The 25,698-nt window shown below is 40.6% G+C and overlaps 1 protein-coding gene across 18 annotated transcripts in view; it reads right to left on the minus strand.

Moving 5' to 3' along the window:
• PCDH15 (protocadherin related 15) overlaps positions 1–25,698 on the minus strand; it is a gene marked incomplete at its 3' end in the record, with an annotated part of 626,354 nt that overhangs the window by 282,848 nt on the left and 317,808 nt on the right. For all 18 annotated transcript variants that reach the window (XM_081912931.1, XM_081912944.1, XM_081912932.1 and 15 more), the window contains one exon: positions 12,400–12,518. In XM_081912931.1, coding sequence (XP_081769057.1) covers positions 12,400–12,490 — 91 coding nt within the window. In that variant the 5' untranslated portion in view covers positions 12,491–12,518. The remainder of the gene's footprint in view (positions 1–12,399; positions 12,519–25,698) is intronic.

The raw sequence follows: 25,698 nt of genomic DNA on the forward strand, positions 1-25,698 counted from the left end.
AAAGAATGTGGTTGGTCAAGGGAGCCACTGAAAAGCACTGTCTTAAGCTATTGCCCATGCTGTGCTTGGGACTACTTCTCTATCTCCAGAATCCTGTGTATTTCATACGAATTATGAAATAACCTGTTCAAAACGAATAGACCAAACATTAATCAAACATTAATAGTCCAAACATTTTGACATTCATCTGCCTTTAAAAAAAATACAAGCCCGAAATATGTTTTAACACATATTTAAATGTGTGTGTCCCACCCCCACCCACCCCCGAATTCATGTTTTCAATGTGTATTTTGATACATTTAAACTGCTGAGAGCTGTGCTACAAGCATTATAAAAAATTGTGAACTCTGGAGGACAGCAATGTTCCAATCCTCATGCTAGTCTGAAATGTGTAGATCAGTATATGGAGGAATTTGCAATCAATCAATAATGCAGTAATGAAAATCCTCCAGCGTTCCTAAGTCCATAGGTTTGGGGGCTTTCCCCCCCCCCTGCGATCAAGAGCACAACCTGCATGTAAGCAATATTTTCCCCCATTTAATGAGCTTTAGCACATGAACAATTAAGAAAACATAATTGAATGAAGCTAATCAGTGAGATATGGGAGCTTGCCTTAGGGATGCTGCGGAACTAAACTGCTCCTTCAATCTACAATTTTATCTGTTAAGCTAATGGCACCAGTGTGCATAGAGGCATAGAGCAGTAATTGTACACCTCCAGGGGCCCAGCATTTTATTTATTTATTTTTAAATGCTTAAGACTTAAACAAAGGGGGGAGCTGCTATTTTGCTTGAGCAAGTTCTGCTAACATATCATGGGGGGTGTTTGTTTATAGCTTTCTGGCTAATCAAACACAAAAGAGGAAGTATAGATAGAGAACGTCATATTTGGAAGATAGGAATTCTAACATTCTATCTGAGGACCATGGGTGGCATAGTTGGTCAGTGAAAAACCAAATGAGGGCAAATAGAGAGGGAAGGGGAAGACAGCTAGGACAGGATCCTAGAGAGAAAGCAGACATAAAAAGGCCAAGTGGAACAAAACAAATCACCAAGGAGGTTCAAGGCATCATAAGCAACGGCTGTTGATCAACCTGCCAGCAGCCCATCTCTGAACTGTGACATCTTATTTAATGTGTTACAGTGTTTATTCTCATATAATGAATTGTTAGGGCTTGAATATTCCATTTATTATTGAAATGGTTTGTTCTGTGATTCTTCGTTTGGATTATTTACTCATTTTTTATTATCAACTTGTTTGCTCTGGGATATCTTACCTGCGTCTGTTTCATGAAGCCACTTTTGAGAGCCATAAGTGCAAAACAATGCCTATATAAATCTCCCTACTGCCCAGTTCACATGACGTTTGCTCTCCATGACAAATGGGGGGTAGTTCTGCAGTACCTCTGGGGGTGGAAGAATATTGGGGACTTTGGGGTGGGGCAAAAATTGCAGGCCTTTCACTTGGAGTACTTACTATTGTTTAAGCTGGCATTCCTATCCTCCCCACCCCCCGCTTTCTTTAACTTTAAATAAGCTAAGCTGTGGCACCATGACATTTTGGAAAAGAATACCCGTTGGAACAAAAAAACATTCTTTCCAAGGGCATACCTGGGGGGAAATATGGCTGCTCCCTGGGGTTCAGTGGAGACAGACATCAACCCCACCCCCACCGCCTGCCCGCTTGCCAGGAATGGTCCAGGGAATAAGGGATGCCTTGGGAGTGTAAGAGAGTTCTGCAATTTATTTTTTATAAAAGGAATTAAATTTCAGCTTCCAAAAAACTCCCATTATGATGGTCTCTGGTACAAAGCAACTTCCTTTCTCATGCTCTCTCATTTCCCCAAGAAATCCCCCAAACTCACAACAATTTATTTATATCTATATCTATATATAGTTATATATTTGTTTGACTGTGAGTCCTAGGAATTATTAACATATGAAAATGTAATGTTTCATAAACAGCGTATAAGCAGCACCACATGTATATTGTGATGAGTTTGGAGTGGTAAGCTGGGTGCCTGACCCCTCTAGTCCCTGGATCTGGCAAGTGTTACAATCTAATCAAGTCAAGCTAGCTTCCTCATGAGGTGATAGCCTGGGGGATGAACCATTAAAGGGAATCAAGGGACTTTTGTGGGAGACAGCAAATGGGTGGGGCCCCTTCCTCAACTCACAGATAGCAAAAAGGACAAAAGGACAAAGTTTAGAGCTGAGAGTGGAGTTTTGCACTGATGTGACAGGGAAGTAAAGCAGCAAGCTGGAGAGAGAGAGAGACAGAGAGTAATGTTCAATGTCTGTTTGAATCCAAGGCTACAGCTTTGGGAGGAACAACTCCTTTGGGGATGTTGATGCTGTAAACTCCTCCATCAAAGGCTCAGGTTGTATGCTTTTGTAAGCAAACAACCACCTTTATATCCTAAAGACCCTCCAATCTCCGTTGATCCTCATTTTGAAAAGGAAACATGACATACCCTCCAACATTTCTCTGATGAAAACAGGGACATCCCACTCCATAATGATAATTTTACTATTTATATCTCACATATCTTACTGGGTTGCCTCTGAAGAAGTGTGCATGCACACGAAAGCTCATACCAAGAACTAACTTAGTTGGTCTTTAAGGTGCTACTGGAAGGGGGGAAAAAATGGGTTGCCTCAGCCACTCTGGGCAATTTCCAACATATATAAAAACATAGTAAAACATTTTGAAACCTTCCCTATACAGGATTAGCTTCAGATGGCTCAGGGATTGAATAACTCCATACCCTCTAACATTTCCCCAATGAAAATAGGGACATCCTAAGGAAAAGTGGGGCATTCCAGGATCAAATCAGAAACTGGGACGGCTTCTCTAAATCAGGGACATCCCTGGAAAATAGAGAAACTTGGAGGGTCTGACATAAGCCCTGGGTAAGCATCTGGGACTGCTGGAATCTCACGGTTTCAGTGGGGTGGCATGGAACCATATGCTGATATGTCCACCTCAAAGGAAAATGTATTACAAAGGACCTCTTTAATTCTTGGTCTCTGTATTTTTCAAAGAATTAGCCACCTGTTAACATGCAAAAATATGACCTCTTTGTGAATGCAGGGCAACAGTATTTGCTTTATATGACTGCTACAGTTCCATTCATTATCTTGAAAACTAGGTGGAAGAATGTTTAATCAAATCAGCTGGATTTAAGAGATGAACGGCATCCCATGGGCCCACCTTGGATAAATAATTCATAAATATAAATGTATAAATGCCTGTTTACAGTCCAACACTCCAGTCTGGCGCTGTCCCTCCCCTAAACCTTTTCTCTTCATTCCACTTCCTTTGTATGTTTTGTCTTTTTAGCCTGTAAGCCTGAAAGCAGGGCCTGTTCTCATATTCATTTATGGGCATTGCATACCAGCAGCACCGTCCTGAATTTTTGATTGATGTGAACTGCTTTGGGATATGTGTGTCTGAGAAGTGAGATCAAAATCTACCACATGAAAGAAAAATAAACGAATAGCAGCCAAGCAGATATTTCAACCTAGATAACCTTATGTCCAAATTCAAACCAAATTCAAATGAATGAACTTGGAAATAGCAGAAGTTGTCACAAGATGTCTCTCCCCCCCCCCCGCAACAACATAAAACCAAACTACATTCTCTGATTCTCTGACGCCGATTGCTTTTATAAAAGAAATCATATATAAGCACAGTTTTGACATGTTCTCCCTCCTAAACTGTAGTCCCCTGGTCCCTATTATAGCAATCATTTTTAATGTTTTCTCATGCCACAAACCATGGCTCATGGACCACATGCAGCCCTTAGCTAAATTCAGTGTTTGCCATAGCCCCACTCCCCAATGCCAGTTGATTCTTACTGCTTTGCTGCCTAGGCAGCTGATTAAAGCAACAACTGAGAAACTCCTTAGCTCTTCCCACCACCAATTAACTAGGCAAAGGGGGGAGGCACATAATATGAATGGTAATATGATCTCAGACTCCCCAGTTTATTGCGACTAGGAATAGCTAAGGAGAGTTCTAGCTCTCCTCAGCTGTTTTTGGTTCGAATCAGCTGGGCAACTGGGAGTGGGGAGGTGTGCAATGAGATCTCCCCACTCTAACATGGAGAAATGAGGGGTGGGGGAAGTGAGTCTCTGCATTGGAGATAGTGTGTGTAAGAGAGCTGTGTGGGTGGGGGGAACCCATGTCCCACCCATGTCCTCTACCTGGTGGCTCCACACACTGCCTGCTGGCAGCTCCTGAGCCACCATCCACTACTGTACAAGGGACAATACTGTTTCTGGCCACCCCAATCTCTTCTGAGTGGTGCAAGATTCCAGGGGCCTTGACACTTAACCAGGGTTTGTGCTTTCTTTGCGGCAAATGAAGCAAAGTAGAGATTGTTGTGTCTTTGTAAAATATGGCTTCTTTAAATATATTTAAACCTGGGTCTGGATGGAGAGAGGGTTCTGAGTATCACATCTGAAGAGGGGCCTGCTCCCCACAGCAGCACAGTATTGCATTCAAAGGCCACCTCTGTGTCTCCTCTACACAACTTGTCTATCTCTCAGTCTGCATGGCATCTGGCTCCACCCTTCTTCTTCCCCAAAACCATTGCTTAACCACAACCCAAGACTCACACAGAAAAAGGAGACTTGTTTTCCCATGGTGGCATCACACCTCCTGTAACCCAGCCTCCCAACTCTATTGTCTTTTGCTAACTTACACACACTCCACTCCCTTTCTTGTCTGACACTGAATGTCAGAGTAATGTCTGACAACACCTGTTTTGTTATTTGATGGCACCTTTATCAGTCAATCTCCTGAAGAAGCTGGCTTGACTTAATTTTTAGGGCTTCATAAATCCATTGATCAATTTCATAAATTATGTGTTGAACCTGGCACCCAGAATTTTTAGGGGTTCCTTGCCCCCCCCCCCTGCAAACCTGTAACACTATGGTATGCCATGCACTCATAGGTGGTGTTTGAAAACCCAAAGCCCCCTTGGGGTTGAGGAACTAACTGCAATGGTATAACATAATTATAGGATTCTCACTAATAGTGTTATCTGATTACAGATAGGTAGCCGTGTTGGTCTGCCATAGTCAAAACAAAAACAAATTCCTTCCAGTAGCACCTTAAAGACCAACTAAGTCAGTTCTTGGTATGAGCTTTCGTGTGCATGCACACTTCTTCAGATACACTGAAACAGAAGTTTCCAGACCCTTCTATATAGTGAGAAGGTGGGGAGGGGTATTACTCAGAAGGGTGGTGGGAATGGGTGATTGGCAGACAGGCTCATCACAGCTATCTGCCAATCACCCATTCCCACCACCCTTCTGAGTAATACCCCTCCCCACCTTCTCACTATATAGAAGGGTCTGGAAACTTCTGTTTCAGTGTATCTTAAGAAGTGTGCATGCACACGAAAGCTCATACCAAGAACTGACTTAGTTGGTCTTTAAGGTGCTACTGGAAGGAATTTTTTTAGTGTTATCTGAATTGGACTTTTGAATATGACAAAGAACTCTGCCTTAAGTAACTCTGTGCAGTCTGATATTTTTCCTCATAATATTTGGATGACCCTGTCGCTGCCAGCTGGTATGGCTGTTTTTAGTATCTGCTAAAGGGATGTCTTTTCTCTCTTTTATTTCATTAATGCAGAGTTTAACGCACTGGCTTGTTATACTGACCGACAGAAAATATGACCTTGTAAAGGATACACAGCAAGGAAAACAGCAGTGCTATTACACTTCTAGACATGGCAAACTACGCTTTCCAGTGCCTTCAATGCTGGTCCTAAATACCCCTGATTAAACAAGAGTAGCATAAGGCAATCGGATGTGTCAAACATATAAACCTTGGCCATCTGTTACTTTGTATGGAGCTTACCCTGATTTTATGCCTGTAGCAAATCTGTAATTTTGTGTGTTTCTCTCTTGATCTTTAGTGCCTTGTTGTGCATATAACCAGCTGAACAACAGAGCTGGCCATTTGTTTAATTCCTCTGCTGGTACAGAGAAAGAAGTTACAAGAGGGGTTGCTTTGATGGTCCCAATGAAAAGCAGATGAGAGATTTTATTAGACCAGCTGTGTAGGTAAGAGTACAGAAACAAGTTTTGGTTTGCAAATAAGGGAGCTTTGTGAAATTCAGAGCCTGCCAACCTGATTAGATCAGTAGTGCTGGTCAAATCTACTTTTTTTTAATCAACAGAGAGAAGACTATGCAAGGAAATGCAAATAGCAATACAACAAAAGGGGGGTTTTAATTAGGCTTTTAAAAGTAACAAGCTGAGACCTTTGTTTTCAGAAACTGCGACAGTAAGGAAGCTAAGGAAACACACAAATGTTACCATTCCAACATTTCACGTGCTTTAGCCTACACAGCAAATAACACATCATGGTCATTGAACACTAAGGCATCAAACTACTCCAATAAAAGACAAAGACAGAGGAATTTTAGTTTTTTAAACATTACACTAACATTACTTTTCGTATTCTTGCATCTGTGATACAAACATAAAACCTACATTTGCTGGAAAGAAATTTCATATTTTTTTTTTAAGTTCCCTTCCATTTTTAATCCACCATTAGCAACATTCACACATGTAACCAAATAGTAAAAGGGAGGCTCAATAACACATGGGTGAAAATGTCCTTAGAGTCAATTATAAGAACAATGCATTGGAGCTGGGCTACTGCATGTCTAGTGAGAAGGCTGCTTCCAGAAAACAGAAGGCATCTAGAAGCCCATTCTACATGCAGACTTCCATCATTTAGGCTTTTAGACTGTGGTCCAGAGATTCTTCCAGGTCAGCAGTTTGTGCTGTGTGCACATCAAGCCTTGTATTCTGAACAGCAAACTTTCGCTATTCTCTTGAGTTCCAAAAGCTCACATGGTTTTCTAGACTAGAAGCAGAAGATTTTGCTGACTTTAAAAAGTCATAATTTAACTGGCCAGTTTAGGGGATTTTTGCACTGTGAAGATTATGTGCATTGACTATTCAGATTGATGTAGATCTCAGAAAACAATTAATATGGATCTCAGAAAATGCATTTTCTCATTTGTACTGGACAAGGCTTATATTTAAACAAAATAGAGAGGGAAATATGCATAACAGAGTTTCAGAACTTCTATACTAAAACAGATAAAAGTAGAGCACTTATCGCAGACTAGAATAGTTGTTTCTATGTGTATAAACTCCTACCAATGACTTTTCAGATTAAAATAACTTTTGCCTACAAGGAAATTCAATTGCAAACCTAGCAAACCACAAAGCCTCTCCAAATTGCAAGACAGACAATTTAAACCGAGATATTATCTCTTGCAACAGATGTCATGCTGCCCACAAGCTGGGGGGATGGAGGGGAGAGAAAGCGATTCAGAGATCATATTGCTAAGAATAATTAGTTACCATATAAAAGATGAATGAATTGAGTATCTTTTAGTATACATTAGACTAATAAATACATCTTGCACTTTCTTTCTTTTTTATCTGCACTTTCCAAATGCAGATAAACAATAGTTGAGATTCATTTTCAAATTGGACGTGGATTTAGTTGCACAATGGATTACCTTTATTGACAGAGAAACAGAGGGAGTGCAACTCTGTTACACATAATCTCTCAGTGGCCTTTGATACCATTGATCATGGTATTATCCTGGATACCATGGCATGAGATTCAGAGGCACTGTACTACAGTGGCTCCATTTCTACTTGTGTGGGCAAATCCAGAGAGTAGCACTGGGGAAACGTTCTTTTGACCTGGCACTATTATGTTCCCAGACTATTCAACATCTATATTAAGCTCCTGACAGAAGTCATTAGTTTTGGAGCTTGGTGTCACCAGTACATTGATGACAACAGTTCAGTTTCTCTGTAATGGCTGTTCAGCGCATGAATGCAGTGGTGGATCAGAAGAAGACCAATAAATTCAGTTTGACTGTTGGGGAGATAAGAGGCTCTTGTCCATAGGTAGTTGTTGTGTCTGGAAGATAAGACAATCACCTGTTCTGGAAAGGAGCAGGTTTGCAGAGCTTCCTGGGCATATCCATAGCCTATTTTGTCATCTGTGATCACATGTGGATAGCCTGGTCACTGCAGGCCATGCATTGGAACCCTCAAGACTGTACTGTATTACTGCAATACACATGGTGTAGGGGCTGTCCTTGGTCCTGATTTAGAAGCTTCAGCTAATGAAGAATGCAGTGACTGAATTGCTCACTGATGAAAGCAGGTGACGGCTGAAAGCACAGAGGATCTCTGCTAAATCATATGTACTGGCTGCCCATATGCTTCAGGGTCAGTTTCAAGGCTCTTGTGCATACAAACTCTTGAACAATTTTTTGTTCCAGGATACCTTAAGGACCACCTTAACCCTTACATCCCAGCTCCATCCATTACACTATCCACTTTTTGAGAATCCCCAGAGCAGAGTTCTTTCAAAGGGACACTCTCGAGTTCTGTTCAGGGGACACTGCTACTGCTGCTGCTGGAAGGAACCTTTGCTGACTCGTCCCTCCTCTTCAATGCCCAGCACCAGCTTTTCACACTGTTTCGGTCAGCTGGCAACACAGTGCATCAGGCTACAGGGTGAGAGGAGAATCAGCAAAAATTCCCTTTCCACTGGATCAAACGAAAAGATATTTTCCATCAATGGAAGGAAATGCCTGGCTCCAACTCAGCATTGTATCTATTTCCAAAATATCGTAACAGTTTCAGTGAGTGAAGCAATCCCATCCATCCTAGTTTCAGTATGATTTACTGTATATTTGTTCTCTCAAAAGATGCTCTCCTTAACATTTCTTCTTTCTGCCCATTTTGATGCTACAGGAGGTCTTACCATAAGCCTGAGTTGAAATTACACATACCCCATTTCTGACAAGTATATTCCCCCTCCAAAATCAGCAGCCAGTTTTCTGTGGCTTTCTTGGAGGGTGGAGGGAGCAATTTTCAAGATGTTTATGCCGCTTACATTATTGCCAAGAAGTGCACCCAGCAGGAAGCTCCTACTGTTACACACTGACCACACTGCTGATAATGCATTGGAAATGATGTGATGTGCTGTGGTGTTGCTCCCAAGGCATCCCTGGACTTGTGGCCAGCAGGAAGTTGCAGAAAAAGCCTTGTACTACTTTGAGTGGCATGAGACATTTTTAGTTAAGAAAGCAAGAAAAGAAAGCAAAACCCTTGGTTTAGTAAGGTAAGCAGCAACGCCACCCTGAAAAATCCAGATAAACTTCTCACTTCCCCATGACTTTTCGCAAGTGTCATGTTTCAGGTGCTGTCACCCAATCAGTGGTTGAAAAAGATTTTCAGCCTGGCTCTACTTTACGTATGTCCCTTTTGGCTCCACTGAAACTAGCTGTTCTGATGACACAGATAGCCTCAGCAGCTGACTATCAGTATTAAACCAGGCAGGTGATAGTTAAGATGGTCTGTGACATCAGGGCAGATCAAACAGTAGGGTCAGGAATTAGATTTCCACGGATCTTGAGGAACTGTTGCAAAGCTAAATACCCTAAGTACCTCCCACCATACTGGTTGAAAACAAATTGGTTCAGCAGCTTCTGAGCTTTTCAGCTCTGCTGATGAAAACAGACAAGACAGATGACAGTTGCTGCTTATAAGGAAGGGCTGGTCTAAATATAGTTGTATAAACATACAAGAGTGTTATGGAAAGTAGCAGCAGTCCTTTGATGCACAGCATGAACAACTAATAGTGGTTACTTTTCAAACCACCATTGCATATAACAAAGTAATAATGATCCATGGCAAATAACAGCATAACCCCCTCCCACTACCAACCCAGCTAAAATAATTTAAAAAACAAAAATGAAAAACACACTTTCCCATAGCAAAGTGATACAATGCAAAGCAACAGGCTAAATATGAACCTGGGGCTCTTGAAACAGTTATAGCACTGCCGACTAAAGAGGAGCCTCCTAAAACCAACTTTCTCTACCTCCTAGTGATTTAAGCAAAAGCAGCAGCAAAGTTTACCATGTGAGCCACAACTACTTGTCAGTTTGTACTGGAGAGGAACTTAATTTCTGGGTTATATTGGTGCCTTCTGGGTACGGAAGGCAGGCTGAAGAAATTAGAAGTTTTGAGTGTGACCCTCCTGAATATTGTTGGCTCTGAATATTTAGACATTTGCTCAAGATCTCAATAATATCAGGCTATAGATTCCTGTATAACTTAATGTTCTAGGCTACTAGACAGAGACTGGAACATCTGCAAGTTAGCAAATCAAACTAAATGGTTAATATTAACCAGCATTCAGTTTCTAAGTGGCATCTATTTGAAATGTAGAATACTTTTAAAATTAATCTTCTGATATTTCTATTTGTTCACAAACAGTTCCATTATGAGTGAATTTTTCAGTATTTGGTCTTTCACAATCAAATGAAAAGCAAGAATCTGTGACCTTTGAAGGACTCATTCAACTCATTACGTAACCTGTTCCAAATACTATGAAAACAAACAACTCATCAATACTTAGTTATCACATGAAATGCTTCCAGCACAACCTTATAAGTAGAAAATGACCCATAGCCCACAATATATGTTTATTTCCATATCAATCCTGAAATGAGGGAGGTGCAAATATTCTGTAACCATGTAACAAGGAGACCAAAATCCCAGGAAAATTCATAATATGAAACAGGTAATGTGGCTGCTATTGCAATTTCACTACACTTTCCTAGAACCACTGCTCTACAATTGGACCAACAGAAAAAGTAAGAAAAGGCACTGACAAGAAATTTTGACAGAATATCAGATGAAAACATCTAGATACTTATTAAAACTCACATCGAAGATATGGTGTATTATAGTTAGTTCAGTAAAACACAGTTGTGTGCATGCTAATCATGATCTATAGAATAATATATGGATTATAGGCTCTATGTTTTATTTTTACTGAGCTAATTTTCTTTCAGTTAAATAACATCATAAATAATGTTCACATGCTAACGTTTGCTATTTTTACCTGAAAACTGGAAATGATCTTAGAATGTTTTCAAAAGAAGAGGATACACATGCCCGCAGAGCTGATTGGTCTTTCTGGAGGGGAATTTTTTTTTCTCTGACTCATAGAGCTGAACCTTGAAGGTCAGGTAGGATGATCTACTGCTCAATGCAGTCTGCAACTGCAGCATCCCTGACTGATGGCCATCCAGACTCAGCTTACCTATCTCTAGTAAAGGGCAGCCCACTACTTTATGTACTAGCCTGTCAAACAGTTCTTATCAGTAAGACATTTCTCCTAATGTTTAGTCTGAATGAGCTTCCATAAACTTTCCATCAAGCAGAATCATTGGTTCTGAGAGAATTGGTTCTACAGTTCTGATGCAAAACATATGACTTCCCACATTTGGTTTATACCATTTGGGATTTTCTCATGTTGGTGCCACCTTGCTATATCACACCATTTTGGATGTAAGTAGGCAAATCCAATAACAAATAAATGTCCAGCCAAGGGGAAGAAATAGCAGTGTTGAATAGCAAGAAGAGTCGCATGCAGAATTGTCCGTAACTGTATAGGTTCATTCCAACTTGGCATCACAATTGCTACTGAAAACTTTCAAACCATATGTTCACCATATGCCAAAACATGCCATCTTAATTTATCTTACATTGGCTCCCAGTACATTTCCGAGCACAATTCAAAGTGCTGGTGTTGACCTTTAAAGCCCTAAACGGCCTCGGCCCAGTATACCTGAAGGAGCGTCTCCACCCCCATCGTTCTGCCCGGACGCTGAGGTCCAGCGCCGAGGGCCTTCTGGCGGTTCCCTCATTGCGAGAAGCAAAGCTACAGGGAACCAGGCAGAGGGCCTTTTCGGTAGTGGCGCCTGCCCTGTGGAACGCCCTCACATCAGATGTCAAAACGATAAACAACTACCTGACATTCAGAAGACATCTTAAGGCAGCCCTGTTCAGGGAAGTTTTTAATGTATGATATTTTAGTGTTTTTTTGGTTTCTATGGAAGCCGCCCAGAGTGGCTGGGGAAACCCAGTCAGATGGGCGGGGTACAAATTAATAATAATAATAATAATAATAATAATAATTATTATTATTATTATTATTATTATTATTATTATTATTATTATTATTATTATTATCTTTCTGTCTACACTGGTGACCCAACCAAAAAACTATGGGGTGTACAAAGCTGAGCGTTTGTTAATTGCTCTGTAATGAGTCTGCAGCTGTAATTCTAGGAGGTCTGAGATTATCATATAGTCACAGAATTTGTGGGCTCTATCTTTTACCCAGCACTTTAGCCAAAGCAGACATAGGGTGGTCCTTTGAAGATGTGGGAGAACTTGCTTTATGAATTATATATTTATGAAATCAAGTACAGGGTGTGTGTTTTTTCCAGAATTATGCAGCACACAGAAAAACACTTACCATCATCATTCTGGGCCAAAGAATCCATGAAGACAGCAGAAACTGCAATCCCTATCGCTAACCATTTTGAGAAGCAAAGCCGCTGTAACATTTTATGTCACACTTCAATCAAGGCAGATCTAGAAGGAAGTAAAAGAAGAAGAAAAATCGATTTTAAAACCTGTTTGTGTAAATTCAGCTGAAAAAAACTGCTTGTTTGAAAGATTCACATGGACACCATCATATATCTTCTATGTTTCGGGATACTGCTTTGGCTCAAAAGTACACAAAATAAAATAGGCTAGGAGGAGTAAAGAAGAGGGATAGTTTTATATCTGAGTAGTTTGTATTTGCAATGCATGTGAATAAGGAAATGAATTATGTTTTGTTCCCATCTCAGCATACTACTTTGTGGAACTCATAGTTGTTTATTTTTGCTACAGTAACATTAGGAATAATAGTGACATTTGTCATATCTCTTTTGTACTTTGTAGAAAGTAATTATTGTATGATTTTTGTTGTGCCTTTTAGTCTCTGGTCGGCGGTTCGAATCCCCGTGGCGGGGTGAGCTCCCGTCTTTCGGTCCCAGCTCCTGCCCACCTAGCAGTTCGAAAGCACCCCTAAGTGCAAGTAGATAAATAGGTACCGCTTTATAGCGGGAAGTTTAATGGCGTTTCCGTGTGCTGCGCTGGTGCTGGCTCGCCAGAGCAGCTTCGTCATGCTGGCCACATGACCTGGAAGTGTCTCCGGACAGTGCTGGCCCCCGGCCTCTTAAGTGAGATGGGCGCACAACCCTAGAGTCAGACACGACTGGCCCGTACGGGCAGGGGTACCTTTACCTTTTTAACCATGAGCTGTAACCAAGGATTGTCTTATGGCTTATGTCTCATAGTTTGTCCAGGGGAGCTAAACTGCAAATTCAGACAAACATGACCTATGACTGTACAATCTCAGCCAGGGATGCCACACTTTTAAATCCCTGTCCTGTGAAAAATCCAACACTTTAATCATCTGGATTTTCAGGAAACCAGCAAACATGCCCTTCTATCTCTCCCACCTTCCCCTTAATATTAAAGAGATATTTTATAACTAGCTGTTACTTCTGCTTAAGAATTCTGTGCTCTGGATTGATTGACTGACTGATCTTGAGCCAGTCATTTATTGATTTGCCTCTGTGTTACCGTACTTAGTTGTAAAATTGAATGGCTGCTAAACATATAAATGCAACATAGTATGTATAAATGTGTGTTCATTTATGTTGTTCTTGTTTAGTCACTTAGTCGTGTCTGACTCTTTGTGACCCCATGGACCAGAGCACGCCAGGCACTTCTGTCTTCCACTGCCTCCTGCAGTTTGGTCAGACTCATGTTTGTAGCTTCGAGAACAGTGTCCAACCATCTCGTCCTCTGTTGTCCCCTTCTCCTTGTGCCCTCAATCTTTCCCAACAACAGAGTCTTTTCCAGGGAGTCTTCTCTTCTCATGAGGTGGCCAAAGTATTGGAGCCTCAGCTTCACGATCTGTCCTTCCAGTGAGCACTCAGGGCTAATTTCCTTAAGAATGGATGCTTTTGATCTTCTTGCAGTCCATGGGACTCTCAAGAGTCTCCTCCAGCACCATAGTTCAAAAGCATCGATTCTTCGGCGATCAGCCTTCTTTGTGGTCCAGCTCTCACTTCCATACATCACTACTGGGAAAACCATGGCTTTAACTATACGGACCTTTGTTGGCAAGCTGATGTCTCTGCTTTTTAAGATGCTGTCTAGGTTTGCCATCGCCTTTCTCCCAAGGAGCAGGCGTCTGCAGTAATCAGAGAGCCCAAGAAAGTAAAATCTCTCACTGCCTCCATTTCTTCCCCTTCTATTTGCCAGGAGGTGATGGGCTCAGTGGCCATGATCTTCGTTTTTTGGATGTTGAGCTTCATACCATATTTTGCGCTCTCCTCTTTCACCCTCATTAAAAGGTTCTTTAATTCCTCTTCACTTTCTGCCATCAAGGTTGTGTCATCTGCATATCTGAGGTTGTTGATGTTTCTTCCGGCAATCTTAATTCCGGCTTCGGATTCATCCAGCCCAGCCTTTCACATGATGAATTCTGCATATAAGTTAAATAAGCAGGGAGACAATATACAGCCTTGCTGTACTCCTTTCCCAATTTTGAACCAATCAGTTGTTCCATATCCAGTTCTAACTGTAGCTTCTTGTCCCACATAGAGATTTCTCAGGAGACAGATGTGGTCATCAGGCACTCCCATTTCTTTAAGAACTTGCCATAGTTTGCTATGGTCGACACAGTCAAAGGCTTTTGCATAGTCAATGAAGCAGAAGTAGATGTCTTTCTGGAACTCTCTAGCTTTCTCCATAATCCAGCGCATGTTTGCAATTTGGTCTCTGGTTCTTCTGCTTGCACTTCTGGGAGTTCTCAGTCCACATACTGCTTAAGCCTGCCTTGTAGAATTTTAAGCATAACCTTGCTAACATGTGAAATGATTGCAATTGTGCAGTAGTTGGAGCATTCTTTGGCACTGCCCTTCTTTGGGATTGGGATGTAGACTGATCTTCTCCAATCCTCTGGCCACTGCTGAGTTTTCCAAATTTGCTGGCATATTGAGTGTAGCACCTTAACAGCACCATCTTTAAAATTTTAAATAGTTCAGCTGGAATATCATCACTTCCGCTGGCCTTGTTGTTAGCAGTGCTTTCTAAGGCCCATTTGACTTCACTCTCCAGGATGTCTGGTTCAAGGTCAGCAACCACACTAACTGGGGTATACGAGACATCCATTTCTTTCTGGTATAGTTCCTCTCTGTATTCTTGCCACCTCTTCTTGATGTATTCTGCTTCTGTTAGGTCCTTACCACTTTTGTCTTTTATTATGGTAATCTTTGTATGAAATGTTCCTTTCATATCTCCAATTTTCTTGAACAGATCTCTGGTTTTTCCCATTTTATTGTTTTCCTCTATTTCTTTGCATTGCTCGTTTAAGTATCTGTATCTTTCACTATGTCCCTCGCATTTTGCTTGCCTTCTCTCTCCCACTGTTTGTAAGGCCTCATTGGACAGCCACTTTGCTTTCATGCATTTCCTTTTCATTGGGATGGTTTTAGTTGCTGCCTCCTGTATAATGTTACGTGCCTCCATCCATAGTTCTTCAGGCACTCTGTCCACCAAATCTAAATCCTTAAACCTGTTCCTCACTTCCACTGTGTATTCATAAGGGATTTGACTTAGATTGTATTTTACCGGCCCAGTGGATTTTCCTCCTTTCTTCAGTTTAAGCTTGAATTTTGCTATAATAAGCTGATGATCTGAGCCACAGTCAGCTCCAGGTATTGTTTTTGCTGACTGTATAGAGCTTCTCCATCTTTGGCTGCAGAGAATATAATCAATCTGATTTCGATGCTGCCCATCTGGTGATGTCCATGTGTAGAGTCGTCTCTTGTGTTGTTGGAAAAGAGTGTTTGTGATGACCAGCTTGTTCTCTTGGCAGAACTCTATTAACCTCTGCCCTGCTTCGTTTTGATCTCCAAGGCCAAACTTGCCAGTTGTTCCTTTTAACTTTTTACTCCCATTCCAATCCCCTATAATGAGAAGAACATCCTTCTTTGGTGTCATTTCTATAAGGTGTTGTAAGTCTTCATAGAATTGGTCAATTTCAGTTTCTTCAGCACCAGTGGTTGGTGCATAAACTTGGATTACTGTGATGTTAAAAGGTCTGCCTTGGATTCGTATCGAGATCATTCTATCATTTTTGAGATTGCATCCCAGTATAGCTTTCACCACTCTTTTGTTGACTATGAGGGCCACTCCATTTCTTTTACTGGATTCTTGCCCACAGTAGTAGATATGATGGTCATCCAAACTGAATTCGCCCATTCCCATCCATTTTAGTTCACTGATGCCCAGGATGTCAATATTTATTCTTGCCATCTCATTTTTTACCACATCCAACTTACCAAGGTTCATGGTTCTTACATTCCAGGTTCCTATGCAATATTTTTCTTTACAGCATTGGACTTTCCTTTCGCTTCCAGGCATATGGGCTTTGGCCCAGCCGCTGTTGGACGCCTTCCGACCTGAGGGGCTCATCTTCCAGTGTCATAACTTTTATATGTCTGTTGTCTTTGTCCATGGAGTTTTCTTGGCAGGGATACTGGATTGGCTTGCCGGTTCCTGCTCCAGGTGGATCACGTTTGGCCAAAACTCTCCACTATGACCTGTCCATCTTGGGTGGCCCTGCACGGCATAGCTCATAGTTTCTCTGAGTTATTCAAGCCCCTTCGCCACAGCAAGGCAGTGATCCATGAAGGGGGTGTTCATTTATACCTTTAGATATGTGACTGCTTTGTGTTGGCTCACACAACATATGCAGTTGGGATCCCAAACTCTGTCTGTAGTGCTGTAATACATATATTGGTGTGTGTGGTGCCACACACTTTTTGTTGGTTTTGCTGCAAGAGATTAGTGCATCTACCCCTCTGGAAATTGAGATAATGTATATTAAGCATGTTATAAATGCTAAGTATTGAGTGTTTTTCTTATAATGGCAGCACCTATGAAATAACTAATTGTAGGAAGAGGATGAATGAACTAATAAAAAATACCCACCACATTTAATAGCACATTTAAATTAGGAACCAGAAGAAAATGCCAAAGGATGCTGACAAGAGTCCATTTTTTAAGCATGGAGTAAATAAGAAAGTAGCAAGGACCAAAATGAATAACATGATAAAGGCCCATATTAAAGTAAGTTTGATGCATTATTTATAGAAGTACAGTGTGAAACAATACAGGGTTAGCTCTTTAAACTGCCAAATCTAGCGTATTTACTCACTGTCACTGTTCCATGATTATATTTTGTATTATGGTCACATAAGCAACATTCTCTCCCACCCCCCCCCGCGCACACACACACACACCCCGCTTTCTGAGTCAGATTCCTCCTTTCCTACCCTCAGCTCAACATCAAAACAATCTGTTCTGCCTTCATTCTCAAATCATTAAAGTCACTGCTATCATTTTACTTCCAGAAGTCAACTTTTCTTATCTGTGCATTTGCAGTGTCGTCTCTGGCAGTTATTTACATCACAAACAATGGTATCATGTCAAGACATTAAAGCTCCTCTCTGCATCTTTCATCACCTCTTTATATTCATTGCAGTCAAGAGAAAATAGGCTTGCCTTTAACGGGGGTAGGTGGCATTTTCACGAAAAGTAGGAACAGGCAAGCACATCTATCAAAACTTGAGGCACTGAGGAATTGCTCTTGATTTTTCAACTTATGATTTGTATGGTATTCAGGGAGAGAAAGCAGTTGTTTCAATTGACTATATGTTTTGAGCAAATTCAGCAAATAGATATATGACATCAGTTAGAAGGGAAGCCAACAAATATGATATATTTGAAGTAAAAGCTAGAATTCTTTTCAAAGATAGTTGCAGAATAATGAATAAAGGGCTGACAAAACTGGATGTCGGAGCCGATACCCTGATAAGTCACTTTATTGTATGGAAAACCACAATCCACCCTCTTTCACGAATACAAAATGTATCAACTATTCTTGTTCTTTTAACACATATAACCAACCACCTTTCAAAAAATAATAATAATCAAGGGGCTTTTGAATGCCATAGCACTTACTACAATTAATGGATAAGTCTTTGCCATGGGTGTCTACTTGGCATTGGTTTTTATCTGCTCCTATTTTTTGTATTGTTTTAAGCTGCTATTTAGTTGCTTTTATTACTTTCTGTACATTGTCCCGAGAAGTGTGTGCAAGGAAATTAATAAAAATAAAAAAATACATTCCAAGAGCTCCTAAAGTGGCACATCAGATGCTTGGGGATGGTGTGTGTGTGTGTGTGTGTGTGTGTGTGTGTGTGAGAGAGAGAGAGAGAGAGAGAGAGAGAGAGAGAGAGAGAGAGAGAGAGGACACACCGAGCGGGGATAGACAGAGGATAATGCAAGGAAGTGAAAAGTGGGCAAGACAGTAACACAACACTGTTTCAAGGAGAAAACATTTCAATGCAAAAAATGGAAAGCTTTGAAGAAAAAGAAAAACACCTCAGAAAAAGTATACAGATAAAACAAAATCGGTGATGAAAGGTTGAAGGATTTGGGTATACCGAGCCTGGGGAAGAGAAGACAGAGGGTTTAATGTGATAGCGCTCTACAAATACCCGAAGGACTTTGACATGGAAAGAGAAAATATTTGCTGCTGTCCCAAAGGGACAGGGGAATAGAAGCAATGAGTGAAAATGACAGGAGAGCAGATTTTGGTTAAACATTTGGGGAAACCTCTTGACAGTAAAAGCAGCTTGTGTAATCAATTATCTAAACTGGTGGGTTCTCCCGCCTTGAAACTCTTGGAGCAGAGTCAGGTCAGCCATCAGTTAGAGATGCTTTAGCCCTAGTTTTCATACAATGAATAGGGGATGGACTGGGTGGCTTAGAAGTCCTCCTTCAATTCTATGAGAGGTATTCAATGTGTTTATTCTTTAGTGCAGGGATTTATGCTTGCACTATGAAACTTTTCTTCTGTCTCCACTTTCCCCCCAAGACTGGGTGATCCTCACATTTTCCAAACCTGCACCAGAGGATTGGAGCGAACTCCTAGAAGGGATTTAGGGTGCTCAGGTCTCAATGAAAGTAATGTGCTGCATCAAATGGAGAAAATCTGATTGGGGGGAGTTGTTAGTGAAGTGTTAAACACATGCGCGCACACAAATTCTCTCAAACGAATCTTCCCAGCATTTCCACCACTTTGCAGTGAAGTAGCAGCTGGGGTTTCCAGATCCATGTCTGCTGCCAAATATTGCAGACCAGTCCTATGCATTTGCACCCCCCAAAACACCCATCTCCACCCTCCTTACATATCCACTCACAATGTAGTTTCTCTCTATCTGTAAGTCTCTTCTTGCTGCCTTCTCAATTCCACTGTCAATTCACCCTTCCATCCTTCAGCCCAGGTGAAGATGCTGGGGAATCTATGTTTTGGACACCATGGACTGCATTATTGCCACCTTCCTCTCCTTGAGTCCAAGTGTGTTTCCCCTTGGCGTGCATGCTTCATTTATTTCTCTTCCTATTCTCGGTTTCTTGACCTTGAGACACAGTTTGGCCATCCTGTCTTGTTCTCATATAAACTACAGCATTAAAGGCCAACTATGCTTGGGGCTGGGGAGAGAAACAGCTACTTCTAACAATAAGGCATTCTAATTTATTTATTTCAGCAGAAGGGAGATTAATTGGCTATGTTGCGAACAGGTTCAGCAGATGAGACAGTATGCAATATCCCATATTCCCTCTGATGCCTCTAGAAATGGGTCAACAATTTCACAAGCCTAGGAATAAATTAATTCCCCAAAGGATCACAGTAGTTTGTTGAAGTGATTTTCAGAATGTGTGCCTGTGTATTTGTTGCTGTCAGCATTACAAAGAGGATACCTGATCTGAACTAAGGCCATTCTTCTGGACGGAGAAATCCTAATTCCATAGGAATAGTTGGGAATGGTGTTTTGTTTTGTGAGCCACCCAGAGAACTCTCATTATCAATGTAAGTAAATGAATGAATAAATGAATTCTGCTAGGAAAGGTTGGCTATTTAGGAGTAGATTCAAAGAGCATGGTTTAGTCCTCCTTAAGACCGAACCACTTTGGAATAGGAAAATATCTCATCAAGAAGGAAGGGCTTCCTTCAGCCTCTTTCACATGTACCTAGGTTGAAACCTGCCTGCCTGTACTTGTTAAATTGCTTTGAGATGTTTTCTTTCATATAATACAACTGAAAAATATCATATATAGTAATGACTATACCATATACTTTCTCTGAAGGTATGACTCAAGGCTTATGCCATTTAAAATGCACTAGCAAATCATTTTACATACACATTCATATGCTATTTTTAGAGATTAACAATGCAATCCTATGCATTACTCAGAAGTAAGTCCCATTAAAGTTAACAGGGTGTACTCCAAAGTAGTGGATATTGAATTCCAGCCTTAGTCTGAATTGTTTATTTTGAACAAGGGACTGTATTTAAGTAAAGTTTAAACAGTCAATTGTGCTTTGTTGAGTTGATAAAATTAATTTGGAATGGTTGATTTCATCCCCCACAAGGCTTGTAAAAGATGTGATTCTTAGAACAATTAATTCATGGCATTTTAATTGAAAGTAGCCATGAATCATAAATATGCACAAGTATGTTTGGATCTGTGTTCTATGATGTATTCTGAATACTTTTGAGTCCATGAATAAAACGTCCTCAAACTCAGCTCACATTCTAAAAATGATCACCTGTTGTACATATTGCCAAATGTGTTAAAAGCTGAAAGCAGTTATTCAAGGGCTGATAAAAACACGTCACCCATGGGAAGACATATAGCAGGGCAATGAAGACAATGCAAGATGTTGCTAATTAAAAAGAGGGCTTTCTGTTGGTTTGACCTTCTTCTTAATAATGTTTTCATATATAAACCTCCCCATTTCACTTCCCAACTGTTATATACTTATTCTCTTTAATCCATTGTGAGAACACATTTTTTTTGCATAATACAATAAATGTAGTGATTTGTTTTCCTTTCCTGTTTTATTTTGAAATTTCATTTTTAAGGAATACAAATAATTTGAAATGGTTTCAGAATTCTACATCAATATATTTATATGTGCTGCTGATCACATACAAATTTCTACATGATGTTTGAGAAGCATCACTTTCAAATGAGTAGGCAGCATTTGTTTAAGGCTACCCCCCTAAATACTTCAGAAACACAGGCAGATTTAGGGGAGAATGGCTGGTTTACATGCACTTGGTGCTGAATCGAGAGGGTGTTGCAGGGGTCTTGCAACAATGATGAACAACGGGGGGGGGGGGGATTTAAGCACCACACAGGGCACCACTGAAATTTTAAGAGCCAAAATCAGTCGCTGGAAATACACATCTTTGAAACTAAGTCAGCATGCTGAGTTGAGACCAGAACACTGAAAGTCTAATTTGTCTGGTTCTTGCACAATCATTCATTCATACATACATAATGTCTCTCCCCCCCTCTCTCTGTGTGTATGAGAGGATCCATGGATATAACCACAGTTTCCCAGATGTAATTTTCATGATTGCAGCTGTAATTATTACAAGTTCTCACTAAGGTGAAAACTTATGCCTAGGCTTTCTCACTTCAGACTACACCTAAAGACAAGCTGCACAGACTAAATTGCATTATCACATTCTACTCCATGCAAATACAGCAGCTCCCTGCATATAGAAAACTACCGTAGGTGTCAGGGGAATGTTCTAGCCTAGTAGTCTTAGTGACATACTAGTTTCCTATTTGAAAAGTTATTCTGTTTTTTAATTTTTGTTCTAACCCGTGGAAGCATTCAGTCATGTGTTAATTTCGACCTGATTTTTGAAATGTCACAGTCTATGTTTTGCCACCTTAGTGAGAACCAGACGAATGATTATCCATGCAAGTAAATTATTGGTTTGACTTGTAGCCAAGATTTATTGATCCTGGAGCTGGATCTTTGTAATCAAGTCCTCCACCCATTTTGCACACAGAAAGGAATGGGAAATAATTTCAGAACCAACTTAAGGATGACAGCTCACAGTAAGAGCTGTTTGGCAATGCAAAGGACTACCTTGGATGGTGGTGAACTCTCCTTCACTGGAGGTTTTTAAACAGATGTTGGGTTGCCATCTGTCAGGGATTATTTAGCTGAGATTCCTGCACTGCAGAGGGATGGACTAGATAACCCTTGGCACCTCCCAATCCTATAATGATATGATAACAAAGCTCAGCTGTATCAAAAGATATGCCATTTTAGGCTAACAGAAGGATCAGACTGCATCCTGGTGCTGTTTTTCCCCTTCCATTAACACTCTCAAAACACACCCAATTACAAACAGTAAACTTTCTCAGAAGTTAGCTATGTGAACAACTGATGAGATTTAAACTTCCAAATCTCCTTGAATGTGGGCAAGTGAACAATTAAACCTGGTGTATTCTTATATGTGAAATTCAACTTTTCCTCACACACATTAACAAATAAAACCAGATACATGCAATTTCCATGTGCAAACTAATTATACCACTCAAAAAGTGTTTCCCAAATACATACTTGCTTGTACAGAAAATCTTACTTTTAGCAAGTGATTGGCACACAATCCTATGCACATTTACTTAGAAGCAAGTCCCCTAGTAAGTGTATTTGGCATTGCAGACTGAATAGTTATCTGCCTTCCTTTCCACTCTGAAAGTGAACCCAAACAGTAAGACACATTTTCTTCTATATTGTCCTGATTGGAAAGGAATGGGATTTCACTTTAACTCTTAAATCAAGGAAGACACACACTGGAATTGGTAAGGAAAATATTGTAGCTTCTTCAAGTAATTGAGGGCACCTTTCTAGGATGGTTCACTTTATGGTTTGAGAGCGATGCTCTGCAGTAACAATTCAGGGCTTTATCCTGAGTGCATCAAGCTAAGCCCATTTGCAACAGTGCTGTTAAACACTGCCTTTTTATTACAATGGCCATGTTCAGTTGTAAAAGTAAACCATGGTTTAGTGCTACATGGATGTAAAGTGTAATAAGCATCTCCTGAAGATGGCCCACAAGGTAATGGGTTTACTCCCGAAGGCTTTCTCATGAATGAATACAGCCATAAGGCAGAAGAGGCTTAGGATCAGAGTTTTCTTTCTCCCGGGCTACCTTCCCAGGCTGACAAGAATCATCTGCCCTACAGGATACAAATGCCTCCATATTAGCTCTATTAATACTCCCACTTGGTAATCTTTAGTACCATACAAATGAGGCATACTAAAAGGGAGATAACTTGAATAGATTTTATGAAAGTAGTTTCAGTGTCCACCCCACCCCCCGCATTTATTTGGCTATATTCACCCTCTATCATTCTGTAAAACCATTGTAACTGCACAATCCTATAGATGTCTAGTCAAAATTGTGGGTGCAATCCCCTATCAACTTACCTAGGAGTAAGGCCCACTGGACTTACTTCTGAGGAGACATGTATAGGATTACCATTAAGTTTTATTGCGTTTAAAGGGGTTTACTCACAAGAAAGTTGGAGAAAGTCTTGCAGCCTTAAAATTCATTTTCATAAGTAATAAGTGGATAGAAGTGGAGGCCTACAATATCTGACTTCATTTCCTCAAGATAATGTACTAGATGATAAATCAAAATCCACTATATTAATTGCCAAGTTCAACATAATCATTGCAATTTTCCATTATGCAGGCAAAATGAACAGAAGGCTGCCATTTTGCTAGGCCTTTCAATTCAAGGTGATAGCAGTAGTAGTGTCAATAAGATGTAAAATTTAATTCAGTTTCTCCTTAATGAACCTTAAGAGCTTAATAGCGCACATTTTAATTGAAAGTTACAGCAGTGCTAAATGTGAGAATCGGGGTGGCTCTTTGGGTTACATCCATGCAATTGGCAGAGTAATGTAGCTAGAAAAAAGCTTGAGAGAATCAGAGTTCTATTATCAAAGGATAATGGGAAATTACAGAGAAGCAAGGCCTGAGACACAAGCATTGGGAAAGAGCTGCCTTGCAGGCATAAGTCATCTGAAAGCAGTGATGTATATCTTCCTCTAGGGCAGTAGTTCAGGCTTCACACTGTGTAGTTTCTCTTATCCACAGGGAGCACAATGTCACCCTATCTTGAGGACACATGCTGTACTAAACTGATGAAGTTTCCACCTGTCCTTAGACTTCAGGGTGGTTTTGTTCTTATTATAAAAAAAGATTGCACTCATACAGTTCTCTTTCTAAAAGGAGCAACATCCTGTAAGTCTCTCTTTGTCTACTACCATCCATCTCTCAAAGGCCTGGATGCCTTGAGGGCCTGAGCAGCACCAGTCTCAATTCTGCCCTAGCCTCCAGACCAAAACCTAGTCGCTGACAACATCTTAGTAGCAATGCTTCCCCAAAATTGCTAAACAGACTTTAGGATAAGCTTTCAGAGAGGAGCTGCAGCATAATCCGGTTTATAGAAACCCACCCAAATGCTTACTCTCCTTCTCCTGTCCTCTGTATGCAAGTAAATTGGGGAGAAATGTAGTGGGTGACACCCTGAATCAGGGACCAGCAAACTTTTTCAGCAGGGGGCCGGTCCACTATCCCTCAGACCTTGGGGAGCGGACATAGACTATATTTTGAAGGGGGGAAATGAAAGAATTCCTATGCCCCACAAATAACCCAGAGATGCATTTTAAATAAAAGGAAGCATTCTACTAATGTAAAAACATGCTGATTCCCAGACTGTCCACAGGTGGGACTTAGAAGGCGATTAGGCCGGATCCGGCCCCCAGGCCTTAGTTTGCCTACCCATGCCCTGGATAATAAAGAACTCATAAGCATAGCTGTATTACCAATTCAGAAACACCACACAGACCTGCATTCCAAATAAGATACAAAGATTTTTCTAGGAGGGATTTCCTCTTCAGTGACATTATTTATTTGGTTAAGTTGGGTGTTTTACTCACAAGACAGATAAATGATTGCAATGACAAGCAACCACCTTTCCGTGGAAGCAGCACACACAAACTATCACATAGGGGGTTCTTCCCAAAGAGAAAATTGGAAATGTCACCCTAGAGACAGAATAGAATATAATTTCAGTGACAACTGTAGAAAGGGAGGGGTTTTTCTTAGAGGCAAGTAAACCAATATAGTTATTTTGTCCAAGGGTTGTAAAAGGTAATTACAGAAAATACTATGTCCTATAGGCTCTAATGAATCATTGTCTGCAAATGTAAAACCCTATAAAAAACTTAAGTGTTTGAACTTTTTCACTGACTTTTGCAAGGGAGCATCCTACAATCAATGATAGCTGAAATTGCAAGATGTATTGAAATAATCTTGTGGCCTGGTAGATAATTATAATTATATAGATAATTATAATTCATGGTTTTGGGCAAGCCACTATGCTTCAGCATTCCTGCTTCACGGGGTTGTTGTGGAAATAAAATCAGGAATTCCTGCAGAACACCCTGAGCTGAAGAAATCTGGTGTCGATCTGGTAGTTTTTGCTGAGACCACCTTGCAAGGGGCTGGTCAGAACTTTATGGCCATCATGACAACCAAAGTTTTGAATTTTAAAGCCTATTTGCAGCTTTGAACTGGAGAACCTGTCTCTAAATGTGTCTTTCTATATGCATCTCTTAAAATATTCACCAGAAGTTACTAACAGAGACCATTTTAAACAACACCATAAAAACTGTTGTACACCACCCCAGTCTCCGAGCAGTGTGAGATTCCAGGGGTTCTAGGTGCTTTCTCCTGTCTTCCACTGTCTCCCAC

Source organism: Podarcis melisellensis (genome assembly GCF_964234715.1).
Source record: "Podarcis melisellensis genome assembly, chromosome: 5".
In the NCBI taxonomy this organism is placed as follows: domain Eukaryota; kingdom Metazoa; phylum Chordata; class Lepidosauria; order Squamata; family Lacertidae; genus Podarcis; species Podarcis melisellensis.